The sequence below is a fragment of the Lynx rufus genome, unplaced genomic scaffold, assembly GCF_022079265.1.
Source record: "Lynx rufus isolate CCGP_SWC_20201006 ecotype Redwood Valley unplaced genomic scaffold, mLynRuf1.p SCAF_3, whole genome shotgun sequence".
In the NCBI taxonomy this organism is placed as follows: Eukaryota; Metazoa; Chordata; class Mammalia; order Carnivora; family Felidae; genus Lynx; species Lynx rufus.
In genome coordinates this window covers 184,038,442-184,055,683 of record NW_025814845.1, presented here as the reverse complement: position 1 = coordinate 184,055,683, position 17,242 = coordinate 184,038,442, and the positions used below count along the sequence as shown (strand labels likewise).

At 41.0% G+C, this 17,242-nt stretch overlaps 1 protein-coding gene across 1 annotated transcript; it reads left to right on the top strand.

Moving 5' to 3' along the window:
- Window positions 1-9,620: 9,620 nt before the first annotated feature.
- On the top strand, window positions 9,621-15,686 carry TRIML1 (tripartite motif family like 1). The gene is made up of 6 exons (XM_047092435.1): window positions 9,621-10,046; window positions 10,290-10,385; window positions 11,571-11,801; window positions 13,055-13,077; window positions 13,256-13,353; window positions 15,136-15,686. The coding sequence occupies exons 1-6, from the start codon at window positions 9,621-9,623 to the stop codon at window positions 15,684-15,686; spliced, it is 1,425 nt and encodes a 474-aa protein (XP_046948391.1).
- Window positions 15,687-17,242: the final 1,556 nt, after the last annotated feature.

Here is a 17,242-nt window from a genome sequence, read left to right as displayed (position 1 = left end):
GTTCAAGTAGCGTAAGGGGATAGAACAGCTCAGCTCTTCAGCAAGGTAGATAAGAGGCAGCTGTTGTCCTTTTCCATGTCCTTTTCCATGAGGTAGAGAAAGATTAAGAATGGAAAAAACAATCACTCATTCCAACCTACTCTTTTGGAGGATCAGATTTGTCTTCACAATCAGCTCATGGTCACATTCTTTCATCTTCTTAGTCACTCATTCTTATTCCATTGAGAAGTTGTCTGGGGCTTTAAATCCCCTGCCCTAGACTTCTCTTAGATGCTATTCACCATCCATGTTCATACTGCGAACTCTTCAGCTGCCCTGGAACCCCATCTTTGCAGTGTAGTTTTATTAACGGTGTGGTTCTCAAACTTCATTGCATATCAGAATTATCTGGAGACCTGTAACCATTGTGATGCCTTCATCTGTGGCCTCCTAACTTTAGAATCCAAGCGTCAGAATCACCTGGAGATCTTGTTAATGCACAGACTGCTGGGCCTCACTTCCAAAAACTCTCATTCAGTAGGACTGGGCGGGGCCCAGGAGTTGACATTTCCAACAAATTCTAGGTGATGCTGAGTCCAAATACTCTATTCCAATTAGGACACTAACAATTCAATCAGAACCACTAGGAAAAGGCCATGGACTTCAGGTGTCTAACTCATCAGGTGATTCACATATGCAGCTAAGTTTGAGGACTACAACTTTAAGGCTGGCAGGATTTAAAGGAGGCATGAAGGTACACCTAAATCCTAGCCCAGCCGGTGATCACAAAATAGGTTTTGTGTCCCCAGTTGCCCTGCCAGCAAAGACTTCAGTCTTTAGGGAGTGCATTACCCCTAAAAGTCTTTCTTTAGCTTTGCTTAGTTTTTTCAGTCATCACAGCAATGTTGCCTTCCTCTGCCCCCAACCATGTCAAAGCTCTTTAGAGGCATTTAGCTCAGTTCTTACACCTGCAGTAATTTTCCTTAATGACACTTATGCAGTACCTGGTAAATGACATGAATTCCTACAGTTCATGAGTGTTGATGGCTAGGACCCACATTCTTTCAAGTTCTCTCCAACTATTGGCACCTTAGCCTCACAGACACTTTTTAGGTTGGGCATCAAAGGCCAAGAAAGGCTTAGGGTAATGAAGGCATTACCAATTTTGTTTCTTAAGAGATTCCATTAGCTCTTTTCTATGTCCTAGTACAGCATAGGGAATAGAGTCAATTCTGTAATAACTTTGTACGGTGACAGATAAATAAAAAGCTGTGCCATAAACTTATACACCCCAAAGTAAGTGCTCTCATCTGACCCTAATCTGGGCCTGCAAACAATACATAAGCTTGTGAGAAGCGCCCCCTGGCAGTGTCTGGAGCCAGTTACCATTAGGTAGATGGGAGAAGGGGAGACTCAGCCCCATCCACCTTCAGTTGGACTTGACTGGATCCTAGCTCATTCAGCAAACCTGTTTTTGGTTGCAGTTGTAAGTACCTTGAGTTTAATATTTGTGGCTGATTCAATCACGTGGAAATGGCAGTCTTGCTCTGTGGGCACTAGCATGGACTCTGAAGTCAGGCCACCTCTGTGCATCTAGGGGAAGACTCATAGCCACAGTTTGGTTTCTTATCTGTAAATGGTGCTAGAATACCCATGCCATAGGGCTGCTGGAGTATTAAATAAGGAAATACAGTAAGGTTTTGAGAATGGTCCCTGGCACAGAGCCAGAACACTCTACTTGTGTTAGCCAGCCTCGTGGTGTTTTTCCCCATAAAAATACTGGTTTATGATTAGAGATTAAGAGCCTTATGAATAAACGTTAAGATTTTCCTAAGAGAAAAGTAAATAAAAGGATGGGGATCAACATGTATATGCATAAGCATCAGTTTCCTACCTATAAAATACTAGTTTAATACAGAATGGTCGTTCATATTTATCTAATCCCCCAGGTGTATAGTATACCACCTGGAATGTGGAGAGATTTCCTAATTCCTGCAGAATTAAGTGACAGGCAGCTCGTAAAGGGTGTCCTATGATAGGAGTAGGACAAAAGCAAGTGACTTTTGCACTCTTAAGGTTTTTTATTTTTATTTATTTATTGTTGTTGTTGTTGTTGTGTTTTGTCTTAAGGAGGCTCCACACCCAACATGGGGCTTGAACTCATGACCCTGAGATTGAGTCACATCCTCTACCAGGCTGAGCCAGCCAAGTGCCCCCTTAAGATTTTTTAAAAGATAAATCTAGCTTTATCCTTTACTGATAGTAATCCTATTCACATGGTAGCTCAAATTGTCTGTAATAATCTCAAGCCCCATAATCCTCATTAAAAAGGAGAAAGAAGTTAGACTCTCTTAACAGTCCATCCTCACTTTAGACTATGTCTTTTTATTCTTATTTGTCAGTATTTGTTTGAACGGCTTTTAAAAAGTTTTCTGTTCATATCTCAACTCATACAATTTCTCTTTGGCTTCTCTTCTTCTCTCTTTAAGAGACAAAGTACATAAAACACTCAGCATGAAGCCTGGAGCAAGTACATTTTCAACAATTAACTTTGTGTAAAGCAAAGGGATGAACAATAAAAGGGTCTACTCTTGAGAAAAACAAACAACAAACATCACCTTAAATTCTTGTGTAAGTGGTCCAAGCTCTGGAAGCTGACTTCCTACCTGCATGAGTCAGCAGGCATGGCTGGGTTGTGGCTTTCAACTGAATCCAAGTAGTGACAACACCAGGCGCCTTCCAGGGGAGTGCTGGTCTCCAGGTGTTACTGGCAGGCCCAAAGTGCTACCTATAAAGAATAAGAAAAGTGAATATTTCCAAGGTGGATTGTTTTTTTAAAAACTATTTGTGAGACGGTGTGCCTGGGTTGCTCCGTCGCTTAAGTGTCCAACTCTTGATTTCGGGTCAGGTCACGAGCTCATGGTCGTGAGATAGAGCCCCGCATCAGGCTCCCATCTGAGCATGGAGTCTGCTTGGGATTCGCTCTCTCCCTCTCTTTCTGCCCCTCCCCCACTCATGTGTACACTCACTCTCTCTCTCAAAACAAAAACAAATATTTTTAAAAAAGATTTAAAAATATTTCTGAGACAAAAATAATGTTACAGTCTAGGCTTTTTGTTATGGTAATATTTTGACCCACTGTCAGATCATGTATTTTATTCTTCAAATTTTCCAAGAGTCCTTTGAAATGTACTTAAACCCTTAGTTTCAAGGTCTAGATCAAATGCCATTTCTCCCAAGTTTTCCCTGATTGTTCCAGCAAAAATGAAATCTTCCCTCCACTAAAATGCCAAAATTTTAATAAATTTAAATACTACCATGTGTGCTTAAAGCACACGTCTTTTAATGCTTTGTACTTTCTTCTTTTTTGCACATATATCTCCTGCTCTCAAAGAAGAGAATTTTTGGTCGTATTTATATCACTTGCTGAGCACTGAGCTCATTGTCTATATATAATAGAGGCTCAATACCTATTAGTTACATAAAAGCTGTGTTGAAACCATAAAACCACTACAGACATTTTATTATATCACAGCTGAAACCAATCCTCTGAGATATTTTTATCCCTCAACCTGAAGAAAATCACCTCATTAATTGGTTTACTGCAAGTTACACCTCACATTTCTTTGCTCCGACCCCATTCCCCAATATTTCTTTACTGCCAAAACGTTGAAAACACATTAAGAAGTAAAAAAAAACAAAAACAAAAACAAAAACAAAAAAACCCCCAAAACTATACTTTTATACAAAAATTTATATAATAACAAAGTAAAAGTGATGCCTTCCAATTCTCCCAATTCCACTACAGCAGTATGTACCCTTCCATACGTTTTCTTTCCTTTTAAATTTTATTTTACTGTGGTAAGAACTTGTAACATGAGATCCACCTTCTTTACAAAACTTGAAGTGTACCATACGCTATTGTAAACTATAGGCCCAAAGTTGTGCGAGAAATCTCTAGAACTTCTTTACCTTGCATAACTGAGACTTTATGTCTCTTGATTAACAGCTCCCCATTTTTCTCCTCTCTTGGCCCCTGGCAACCACCCTTTTCCTTTCTGATTCTGAGTCTACTTCTTTTTAAAGATTTTTTATTTTTTTTCAGTCATCTCTACACCCAATGTGGGGCTCAAACTTGCAATTCCAAGATCAGGAGTCACTTGCTCCACCGACTGAACCAGCCAGGTGTCCCTGAGTATATTTTAAAGTAAGATACTTCATGTGAGTGGAACATCCAGTATTATCTTTTTGTGACTGGCTTATTTCATGTAGTATGATATCCTTGTGTTTCATCCAGTGCTGTCACATATGACAGGATTTTCTTTTTTCTTTTTTTTTTTAATTATTTATTTTGAGAGAAAGAGAGTGAGCAAGGGAGGGGCAGAGAGAGAGGAAGACATAGGATCCAAAGTGGGCTCTGTGAGCCCGATACAGGGGTGCTTGAACTACTCATGAACCATGAGATCATGACTTGAGCAGAAGTCTGAAGCTTAATTGACTGAGCCACCCAGGTGCCCCAGAATTTTCTGTTTTTCAAAGGTGGAATAATATTTCTTGTGAATATATACCATAATATCCTTTATTTTGTCATACATAAATGGACGTTTAGGTTGTTTTCACATGTTAGCTTTTGCGAATAAGGCTGCAATGAACATTAGAACATTAGTACCTCTTCAACATCTTCATTTATTATTTTTTTTGAAAATTCTTTTACAGTTTATTTATTTTGAGAGAGAGAGGGCATGAGTGAGTGGGGAGGGGCAGAGAGAGAGAGAGAGAGAGAGAGAGAGAGAGAGAGAGTCCTAAGCAGACTTCACACTGTCAGCATGGAGCCTGACAGAGGGCTTGACCTCACGACTGCAAGATCATGACCTGAGTTGAAACCAAGAGTCGGATGCTTAACCAACTGAGCCACCCGGGAGCCCCTAATTATTTTTGATGAATACCCAGAAGTGGGATTGTTGGATCATATGGTACTTCCGTTGTTAATTTCTAAGAAATTTCCATATTATTTTCCATGGAAGCCTTACCATTTTGTGTTCCCACCAACAGTGTACAATAGTACCAATTTTTCCACATCCTTACCAACACTTGCCTTTTTTTTTTTTCTTTATATATAGTGGCCATCCTGACAGGTGTGAGGTGATAGGTCATTGTGGTTTTGATTTATGCTTCCCTGATGATGAGTGACATTGAGCATCTTTCCATACACCTGTAGTTCTTTTGTGTATCTTTTTTAGGGAAATGTCTATTCAAGTCTTTATTTTTTATTGGGCAATTCGGTTTTGTTTTGTTTTTGGTTTTGGTTTTTTGCTATTGATTTATAAGACTTCCTTATGCATTCTGGAAATTAACCCATTCTGATACATGGTTTGTAAACATTTTCTCCTATTCCAATGGTTGCCTTTTCACTCTGTTGTTTCCTATGTAGTGTGGAAGCTTTTTAGTTTGATGTAGTCCCATTTATCTACTGTTGCTCTTGTGGCCCATACTTTTGGTGTCATATCCATGAAATTCCATACTCTCTCTATGCCTTCATGTACACACATACATTACCAACATCTTACAGCATGACCTTATTTTTATAGGAAAAAAATACACTTAGAACCTAATTTTTATTATTTATACTTAAATTATTTGTGGGAGCAGAAATGTATTTTCCCTTAATATCATATAATGGATATCATATCATGTCAGTGTGTATATATTGATCTGTTATTTTTAAAATGGTTATATAGTATTAAGAAGAGTGATTATTTTTTTGGAAGAGCTATTATTTAAAAAAAATTTTTAAGCTCTTTTATTTATTTTGAGAGAGACACAGACAGGGTCAGCAGGGGAGGGGCAGAGAGAGAGAGAGAGAGAGAGAGAGAGAGAGAGAGAGAGAATTCCAAGCAGGCTCTGCACTGTCAGTGCAGAGCCCAATGTGAGGCTGGATCCCAGGAACTGTGAGATTGACCTAAGCCAAAACCAAGAGTTGGATGCTTAACTGACTGAGCCACCCACGTGCCCCCTATTTTAATGTTTATTTATTTTTAGGAGAGACAGAGCATGAGCTGGTGAGGGGCAGAGAGAGAGGGAGACATAGAATCCGAAACAGGCTCCAGGCTCTGAACTGTCAGCACAGAGCCTGACGTGGGGCTTGAACCCATGAACCTTGAGATCATGCCCTGAGCCAAAATCAGATACTTAACCGGCTAAGCCACCCTGGCACCCTGAAGAGCTATTATTTTTAAGTATATATTTATGTAAGTCCTCTTTGTAATTTATGATTAGGTATTTGATGCATGTGTTCCAAATTCTCTTTCCCAGATTGTCATTAAAAAATATTATTTTAACCTGACACCAATTTTACCATATATATTAATAAACTAGAATTTAAATAAAAACTTGAAATAAAAGTTATTTTATTTACTTTGCTGTATAAAAGTATTTACTTTTTATTTAAATTTATTAATCTTTTCTTTTAGGGGTGTCTAAGCTCTGAAGCATGCTTTAAAAAGCCTTTTCTAAGTAGTCTATTTTAAATTTCTATGTTACCAATTATTTCCTTTTATGATGTGCTTCATTTTTTTGGACACAATAATTGACCACATATTTAACAAATATGCTCCTTACTTGCTAAATAGATGTGGGGTGATCTAGAACACAAACACATTCAAAAATAAAATAATATAAATAAATGAAGTAAAAAAGGCAATACAAAGGGAAATAATAGGAGTATAAATTCATGACTAGAGTGGGGAAAATACACACACATACACACACACACACATACATACATCTGGAACACACATTGGTATAACTTACTAGGTAGAGATCCAACTTTGTCTTTTTCTTCTTTTTTTCCCAGATGGCTACCCTCACTTGTCCCAAACCAGTTGTTGAGTAATCTATCTTTTCCACACTGATATGAAATGACAGACATATTTCTAAAATCAGGCTTTCAAGCAGTATGTTTTTCCAGTAAGTCCCCATCTAGTCCACTGCCTTCATCAATAAGTAAGCTCTAACCACATCTTTAAACTTTCTCTTTTTCTGTGTGCTCCAACCCTAATAGCATGTGGATGACAGTTGTGACTGTGGAGACCTTAGGGTGTATCCCTACTGTCACCTCCACAGCAGGAGACAGGTCAGAGAAGAAGCTATTTGAGCTGTTGATCTCAGAAATCATGTCTGACAGTGCAGTGCCCCAAGGGTAGGTGTAATGTATTTTGGGTGGCTGGCCCACTGTTTGTCTACGAGTTATCTCTGAATTTCTTCATCTATGAACTAAGCTCAGTCAAATGTGTTGTGAGCAATGGTAAAGAAGTCTGCATCCCCAATAATGAGTGTGGCCAGTGATTTCAGATACCTGTCACAACATCACACCATAATAACAGCTGTCCAATTTCCTTCTGAAATATTCTAGCAATACTCACTGTATTGAGATAACTGGAAAATTTCATCCACTCACAAGTCAACAAGTGAGATGCAGTGTAGCGTATGAACAACAGAGGCCCCGTTTCCCAGTCCCAACCTGACTCATGTAGTAAGCAAGTAGTCAGGGGATCAACTCAATTTATTTGTCTCAATTTTCTTCACCATCTATACATGGTAGTTGGACTATATAATTACTTGGTTTCCAGCGAGATAAAAGACTGTGGTTGTATAACAATATAGTTCCTCTGTTTTTTCATTTACAACTTACGAATAAGTTGAGCCCTTGCTATATGCAAATAATTCTTCTAGTCACTGATGAATAAGATATGGTTATTGTATTAAGGAGTTTATTAAAGGAGTTTGCTTAGAAGAGGGACGTGGGATGGAACAGATCAGTGTGACTTTAACTTAGAACATGTCGGTTTCCCCATTCCAAATTGGAATACAGGATCTGTGATGTACCATATATCTATTGAAGGGCTTATTCTAATGGTCCTGGTCAATGTTAAAGGCTCCTTCTGGGTTTGTGTGGGAATAACACACTGAATGTAGGCGGTAGTTCATAAATCCTTTTTCCAGTAAAGGCAGTTAATGTTATTATAGATTTTATTTTTTGCAAGACCTTTACTTAAGACTAACTCCTAAAAAATACTGTGAAGCTATACCTCAGTTACTAGGCTAGAAGTAATCTTAAGTAGTAGAGAGAAGTTTCGTGACCCCAAATTGATGCTTCCTCTCTTTCTATTTAAATTATTATAACTTGCTGTGTTACTTGTTGTTGTTGTTGTTGTTGTATGTTTTTGAAAATTCTCATTTCAGTAATTCACAAATGTTACACAAAGGACATACAATGAAAACATTTGGATTAATAACTTCAAAAGGATGAGTGTTGACTAGGAGGAAGAAAAATGGAGGAAACTTCCAGAAAACTTCTTTTTACAAAAGTTCAAGATAGGAAAACACCCAGCATCTGTTGGAGGTAAGTGGGGAAGAAGAATCAGTGGCAACCGCAAAAATCAGAAAGCAATTAATGAAATAGCATAGGTAATAGAGACACATGGATAGTTGCCAATGCTGGCACAAGACAGGATAAGAACAAAAATAAGGTATGATGAACTCAATGGGAGGGAGAAACTGGTTAGATGCTAAGGAAAAACTTCTAAGTTTGCACTTTTTGGCAGTCAGTGAGTGGGTTGTGGGCCATGACAAGTGCTGCCTCATGAGCATATGGCAATACAGATTTATAGAGTAAGGCACTAATAATCTCAATGGTCACTGGACACCATTTCCATACTAGACATTTAGTTTCACATAGGTCTGAAACTATTTGCACATTGGATACCTGTTCAGTAAGAACTGATACGGGGTTGAAGAAGACCTAGTGAAAATAAGTGAATAAAATTATATTTATTCTGAAGTATAGTTTTTCCCCCTCATTCAGTCCATAGCATTATGGCCTCTTGAGGCAACTTCCAACAATAATGAGGCTTTGCATGCCTTCAATGGTGGTGGAGAGGTATCATGGTCTGCAGGGCAGAGCACTAAATATAACTCTGATAATCCATTATACGTTTAAAGTCAGGGAATATTTCAATGGACTTGCTCTCATTTTGTTGGGACGAATAAGATTAAATAAAAGTACACAGTACCTGATTAAGGAGAAAAATATTTTAGGCTTTGGTCAAGCACATAAAAGGGCCTATCAAGAGAAGGGATCAGTATTACGATTTTCTGCCTTCGGTTTCTTAACTAGATTCCATTAGTGGAGTTTTCCTAAATGGGCCATATTTCTAATTCGGATATTATTAGAGATCATTATAACTTAAATCTCTGTAATGGCTCACACCAAATTACCTAACCTTTCAGCTTAAGATCAAGGTACTTGATTGTTTTTCTGGTGCTATTTACATATAATAGCCTACTCTTGAAGAAAGTCTGTTAGAAACAAATACCCTCCGTATCCAGTATGTTGCTTGCACAGTGAGACATTCCTTAAAAGTCTGGGGTTGATGATGAACCCAGTGTACAAGGGTTCCACGTTAAGTCATAATTGGCCTTTTGTTGGGAGAGTATGTGTCAAGTGGTGAAATCAGGCACAGAGGAGAGTAAGAGTTTTTCGTATTAACAACATAGAAACTGACCACCCACCTGTTACTCAAAACAATAGAACCTCAGGGAGGACTTTTCTAATCCCGGAATAGAGGCAGCACCTTGCCTTGATGTCTTTCTTTGTAAAAATGTCTACAGCAGATTTGATGGAGAATCTCAGGGAAGAACTGACCTGTTTCATCTGCTTGGACTATTTCACCAGCCCGGTGACCACTGAGTGTGGGCACAGCTTTTGTCTGGTGTGTCTCCTGAGGAGCTGGGAGGAACACAGTACTCCTTTATCTTGTCCTGAGTGCTGGAGGGCCTTGGAGAGTCCACACTTCCAGCCCAATGAGCGTCTGGGGAGGCTGGCTGGCATCGGCAAACAGCTCCGATCCCAGGTGCTGCAGAGCGAGGGCGGACAAGGCGGCTCTGGGAGAATGCTGGCAGTCGCTAAGGCTTTTTCTGATGAGCAGCAGGGTGTAAACGCTTTCTCAACCCAGTGTCATGGAATAAACAGATTGTATCCCTCCAGTGAGGCTGAGGAGCGTCACAAAGTAAGATTGGCTGCTCAATATAAATCTCAGAACACAAACCACATTCCATCACTTATGCCCATAATATTCTCTATTGGTGACAATCATGGGTCCTGGTCTCCAGGCACCAGACCCCAAACTTGGTGTGGATCCTGCTTCACTCCTTGTGTTAGGTCCCGCTCATCATATTTTTATTGGTCCTCAAGTCTTCTTCACAACCCGGTGCTCTGCTCATTTGCCACAGAGAATTTGTTTCTATTGCAGGAGAAACTCCAGGAAATCTTAAATCTTTTGCGTAAAAAGAAAAAGGAAACTCAGGTTGTATTATCCCATGAGAAGGAGAGAGTAACACTGTGCAAGGTCAGTATCTGTCTTACTTTTGGATCTCGTATATGTTCTATGAGGGAGACTAAAGGGATACCTAGTGAAAGACCAGGCAAAAAAGACCAAATTTTCCAATCCCCGTCCTACAATACGCAGTGCCTTTACTTTGGGCTGTGTACCTCTGCTTGTCCACCTGGGAATGCCAAGACTCACTTCAAACAATTTCCCCATCCCCAGGCCTGCTTATTTTCTTTTCTTCTGGATACACCTATACAACTTGGTGGCTACCTCTATTATGGCTCTGATGATAATTATTTAAAATTACAAGTTACAGACAATAGAGGATCAAAAATCAATAAAAAGGAATAGCTCAAATGCTTTGGGGTAAAAAGAAAGTGAAAAAAAAAGATAAAATAAATAATAAACCAAATAATAGTTTGGTTTAGTACGTCTAAACAAAAGCTTGAGTTAGTCACAGATTTGAACGTGAGCTGTCTTGCAAAGACCGAAATGTTGAGTCACATGTTTAAAAATGTATCTGATTCTCCCAATAAATGGAGTTCTCAAAGCGGAGTATTTGTGATGTGTATCTCTATCTCTAGGATGTGATCCTATGTCTGCTTTCATTGGATATTTATTAAATAAATGAATATACACTTTTTTCATATTTTTGCCCTTGCTTTATTTTGCTTTAAAAAAAATTTTTTTTTAACATTTATTCATTTTTTGAGAGACAGAGTGTGAGGGCGGAGGGGCAGAGGCAGAGGGAGACACAGAATCCAAAGCAAGCTCCAGGCTCTGAACCACAGCACAGAGCCCAACATGGGGCTCGAACTCACAGACGGCGAGATCATGACCTGAGCTGAAGTCAGATGCTTAACTGACTGAGCCACCCGGGTGCCCCAATTTTGCTTTTTTTTTTTTTTTTAAATCGTGGTATGGATCACCACCTATCATAATTGTTGTTTATATTTTTTTCCCCAGTAGAATGACAGTCTCCTGGGAATAGACATTTTGGTTTTGTTTGCTACTGTATCTATAGCACACATACCCCCTAAAATATCACACTAGCCCCCAACTACTTAATAGAATATGGATTATGTGTCACAGTGGAACTCTAGGACTTTGCTAGGACTAAAAGTCTACACAGGCATTTCTGTCACTAACTTTATCATATTGCTCCCGTGTGTGTGTGCACACATGCGTGTGTGTGGATGGCAGGAAGAGACAAAGGCCTGTAAGCAGGTTGTTGTGTCAGAATATGTAAAAATGCACCAGTTTTTGAAGGAGGAGGAACAGCTACAGCTCCAGTTACTGGAAAAGGAGGAAAGGGAGAACATGAAGAAGTTGAGGGACAATGAGATCAAGCTGACCCAGCAAATAAGAAGCCTAAGCAAGATGATTGAGCAGATAGAGTCCACCTGTCAGCGCTCCACTTCAGAATCTTTTGAGGTAAGAATACTGGGAAAATCAATGCCACAATAACAACAACAACAACAACAACATGTCGTAGCCCATAATATTTCAAGCCATGCAAAAATAAGTGTTTATTTACCCAAAAAACTAAGTTCCAGCCCCAACATAGTTTTCCTAAAGAATTAATGCTCGAGGGGTGCCTGGGTGGCTTAGTCCGTTGAGTATCCGACTTTGGCTCAAGTCATGATCTCATGGTTCATGGGTTGGAGCCCCACGTTGGGCTCTGTGTTGACAGCGTGGAGCCTGGAGACTGCTTCTGATTCTGTCTCTCCCTCTCTCTCTGCCCCTCCCCTGCTTGTGCTCTCTGTCTCTCAAAAACAAACATTAAAAAAAAAGAATTAATGTTCCATAGTATAAATACAGTCCTGAAGAGGCAGAGAAAAAACCCAGTAGAACAGCTATCCAAACCAAGCCTGAGGATGACTCCATTTTCTGCTGTGCCTGCCTGTCTGCAACTTCAGCTTCGTTAGTTATTTTGTTTAATGAGCATTTACTATGTGCTGCTGGCACACTACATTTCATCTTCACAGAGACCTGATGAAGTTAAATACTGTTTTATGTACTCTTGGTGATTGTAATCTACCCTGTGGGTTTACAGAAGCTCTTACTTAATAATTCAGACCTCTGGCAGTTAGGTAATTTGCCTATCAAGTAGCTAATATATAGTCGAAACGCAGTATTCTGTACTGAGCCCATATTGTTCACTGCCTTTGCTCTGTTGCCTCCCGGAGCTACTACTGCATTCTCTGGGGCCTTTGTAAACGCGGGCTGTGTGAGCCAGCTGCTGCTTCACCTCTGCCTCCCGGATGCCCCCACAGAATGCTATTTAACTTAGTGACTTTCCAGCAAAGCACGCACTCCAACTGCGCACAGGCTTACTCCGGCTCTCCCACTTCCCTTTTGCTGATCTTTGACTCCCTGAGGCACCAGATAACAAGATCGATGGTTTGGCTCTTTTGTCAGCATCAGGTTCTCTTGACCAAGTGTTGATAGGAGGAACGGACAAGAGAGTCCAGCCATTAGGAGAACCCTCTCCTGTGCACAGGAACCCACCCTTGGAGGAAGTTGGGGATTTTTTTCCCCCTACCCCGTGCTCTCCCACGCAAGGTGTCCTACAGCCATGGAAAGTGGATTCTGTGAAGTTAGAAAGGACTAGATCCCAAATGGATTCTGTCTTTGTTAGAGATCAAAGGGCACAGATACTAACCCTCTTTCTTTTCTCCCCTTAGGATGTGAAAGGAACACTGGAAAGGTGGGTTTCCAGTCTGTGTTCAGTTATGTGAGACACAGGGGTGTGCTGCTGCTACGTTTGTCAGGGTGGGGAGGAGAGTGTCCATGCTGTTGGGGAACATCAAGCTGGACCCTCAGCTTGGAACAGGTCCTGCGGGCTGCGCAGGGCAGACAGAGTGACTGTCTCTGCCCTCTTGTAGGAGTGAGCCACTCTTGCTCCAGTGTCCAGAGGCGGCCGCCACGGAACCGAGTCTGTGCCGCATCACTGGAATGAGGGAGATGCTAAAAAAATTCAGCAGTAAGTCAGCCTCGTTTGTCAAACCTCCAGGGATTTGCAGACTGAACTTCAGTGTGTACGAGGGTATGCAAGATTGAGCTTTTCGGCAGCTTCCTCTGACAGAATACTCACCATCTGGGTGCCAGGCTTCTAGTGAAGGCGCCGTGAGTCTGTGCGAACCCTCAGGGTGGGCTGAGGCCACAGACTGTCTGGGTTCTGGAGCCGACAGAAGCACACTTGATTGAGGGTTCGCTTACCTGTGTTTTCTAAGGATTCCTGGCACTTCCTTTGTTTGTTTTTACTGTCCCATTTTGTCTATTTCATCCCCTTGTGTGCGCACACTCACACACACACACACACACACACACACACACACACCCCTCCTCAGGGGTTTCTGCATTTCTACCTCTGTTCTTGTGAGGGTAAAAACTACTTAAATTCTTAATCTCAATGAGGCAACATTCAAGCTATCCTTTTAGAATGCTCTAGATATTTAGGCTAGCTATCGTGAAGAGAATTCAGCCTTCATTTTTAACTTTTATCTTGTTGACAATCTGACCTTCAGAGGAAAGTCTAACGGGCTTTGGATTCAGTAGATACTTGATAAGTGCCAACTATGTACCTGGTACTATGCTATTAAACTCTCAGCTTTCTTATAGTGATAAATAAGACAGGCCTGCCTTTGCTTTTACAGAACTTTCAGTGGAACTGAGGAGACAGACATTAATCTCAAATAATTAGTGATGATTGGAATTTGATCTATAAATAAAAGTATGAAATTACATGGTAGGGGCACTTAATCTTGTCTGAGAGGCCATTGAAAGTTGGAAGCCTCTTCTGTGACCTCCTCTCAGAAGATGGGAAGGAGGGGTCTCTCACTGGTTCACAGTGTACTTATCAACTGGTCACAGGTGGTTTCACTAATCTCACAGGAGGCTGCATTTCAGCATGACATAATGAAAAATGCTGACTGGGAATTGCTATTCCAACACTCAGTAACTTTGTAATCTTGGACAAGTTTCCAAACCTCTGTGAACCTCAGTTTCCACCTTTGTAAAACTGGGAAGGGACACGTGGGTAGCTCAGTTGGTCAAGCGACTGACTTCGGCTCAGTTCATGATCTTGCAGTTTGTGAGTTCGAGCCCTGGGTCAAGCCCCGCGTCGGGCTCTGTGCTGACAGCTCAGAGCCTGGAACCTGCTTCGGATTCTGTGTCTCCCTCTCTCTCTGCTCCTCCTCCGCTCATACTCTGTCTCTCTTTCTCAAAAATAAACATTAAATAAACAAATAAATACAATGGGGGGGGGAATGCCACGATTAAATGAGATATTGTACAGAAAATGGTTGGCACCTAAGGAGAAGTCCAGAAAGGATAGCTGCCTCTATTTCTCTCCCACCCAAACTGAAGAATCAGAAGGAGCCTTGGCTCAACTGAATACAAATGACAGAGTATGCCCCGTGTGGATAAATAGCTCTGAGTTTTAAAGCTATGCTGTAAACAGAAACCTGCTATTCTATTCCATGCCATTATATCAGCGATTCCTCTCTCTCTCCTCTCAGGCAGGCTAAATATCACTGTCCACATGACTCTCTTCTGTTTCTTTTCAGAGAATTGCTCTCAGTGTTTGTGAAACAGTGAGAGAAGGGCTCAGAGATTCTGTTCTCAGTGAAACAAAACTCCTCACCACACTCACCTAAATCATATTTTTAAAAATAGGACTGGAAACTAAGAATTTAATTAAAATTCCACATATGTAAAAGGGTTTTCAAGAATGCAAGGGGTTCATTCTTTTCTCCTCTTGCAGCGGACATAACTCTGGATCCAGCTACAGCCAATGCCTATCTTGTCTTGTCTGAGGATCTGAAAAGTGTGAGACATGGAGGAATCCGACAGCACTTACCCGACAACCCAGAACGATTTGACCAGTCTGCAACTGTGCTGGGCGCTCAGATCTTCACTTGTGGGAGACACTACTGGGAGGTGGAAGTGGGCAACAAGACCGAGTGGGAAGTGGGCATTTGCAAGGACTCCGTGAGCCGAAAGGGCAATCTCCCGAAGCCACCTGGGGACCTCTTCTCACTTATAGGCTTAAAAATTGGAGAAGATTATAGTCTTTGGGTCTCATCACCTTTAAAAGGTCAACACGTCCGAGAGCCTGTGCATAAGGTTGGCGTTTTCTTAGACTACGAGTCTGGACACATAGCGTTCTACAACGTGACAGATGAGTCCCTCATCTACAGCTTCCCTCCAGCCTCTTTCCAAGAGGCTCTCAGGCCGATCTTCTCCCCTTGCCTCCCAAATGAAGGGACGAACATGGGCCCTCTTACCATCTGCTCACTGAACAGTTATGTCTGAGGGACATGCCCCCGAGCCTTCACCAAGGATGAGGTCTAAGACCAACAGATGATTATTAATTAAGATGATTTATGCATTGACACTATCAATATTGGGTGATCTTAAAGGAAAGCCCCTAAAAAGGCTTTCTGTTAACTTGAGCCACAATCAACGGCCAAGTTGGACAATCAACTTTCAACACCATAGAAGGCTGATCAAATCCTGTCTTTGACCAAATTCATTATGTATCCCGCATACATGCTGGTCACTGAAAATGTAGAGAAAGAATTAGCCCCTATTATCCCTGATCCCATTGTCATAGGCCAGTTTTATAAATGTATGTCATGTTTTTGAGTGTATTTATTTATTTGGCTCTAAAGAACTCTATTTTTTATATTTTTTAATATTTTTTAATGTTTATTTTTGAGAGAGAGAGAGAGAAAGAGCGAAAGACAGAGCACGAGTGGGGGAGGGGCCGAGAGAGAGGGAGACACAGAATTGGAAGCAGGCTCCAGGCTCTCAGCTGTCAGCACAGAGACTGATGGGGGGCTCGAACTCATAGACAGTGAGATCATGACCTGAGCCAAAGTTGGACACTTAACTTACTGAGCCACCCAGGCACCCTAATAACTCTGCTGTTTGAATGTCTTTGTTCTATGTGCAGAGCTCTGCATGCTGGGACAAGACTGACTCCTCTGGGTGGGAGCAAGTGCATGGGTTCTCCTTTCCAGGGTTGGTGAGAGGGACTCATGACTCAGCCTCCACTGAAAAGTTGCTTTTCTTTCCATTCCATGGGGCCTGGAGTATCTGTACTCGGGAAGGCTTATATGTTCAGAATACTGCAAATTTAGGTGTCAATATCATCATTATCCTTCATGTTTACCACAACCACAAGAGGCTGGAACCTTCTGTGAATATGTTTAAAGATCACAGAACAAAGTCTCTATTCAATAAATGTATCAATGCTATAGGTGCCAAATGACTTTACTGAATTTTTTATAAGGTTATTTTATGTGTTTTTGCTACTTGCTATAAGCAAAAGGCTTTAATCACTGGAAGGTGAAATCAAGTTTACTTATTCCATCCCAACACGTGAGGATTTGGGAGAAAGTGCTGTGAACCGACCTTCTCTTGGCTGCCCATTCTTAGTGCTCTGTCCCTGCAGGTTTTTTGTTTGTTTGAATCCTTCCTTGCTTGCATTGCAGAATGGCACCAATCACAGAGGGTACCCCTTCCTGCCTCTTCCCACTCACAGAAGTCACTGCCCATGTTTTCAATCGCAGACAAGAAAACTGATAGGATTTAACCCTTACACAACTGCATGATTATTAAGGAACATGTTTAACACAGATTTTTGTCTTTAAATTAGAGACTCAGTTGGGCGAAAAATTGATAATTGAATCTGTTAATTAGCATAGACAACCAGAGGGAGGGAGCTAAGTAGGGAGAGAGGATAGGTAACTGGGTTTACTGTAAGGTTGGTATCCACCTTTCTCACTCATCTAGATCTGCCTTCTCTTTCAAACCTATGCATTTTTATCTTGTGCCCTCACAGGCATTGGAGCAGATCTGAACTA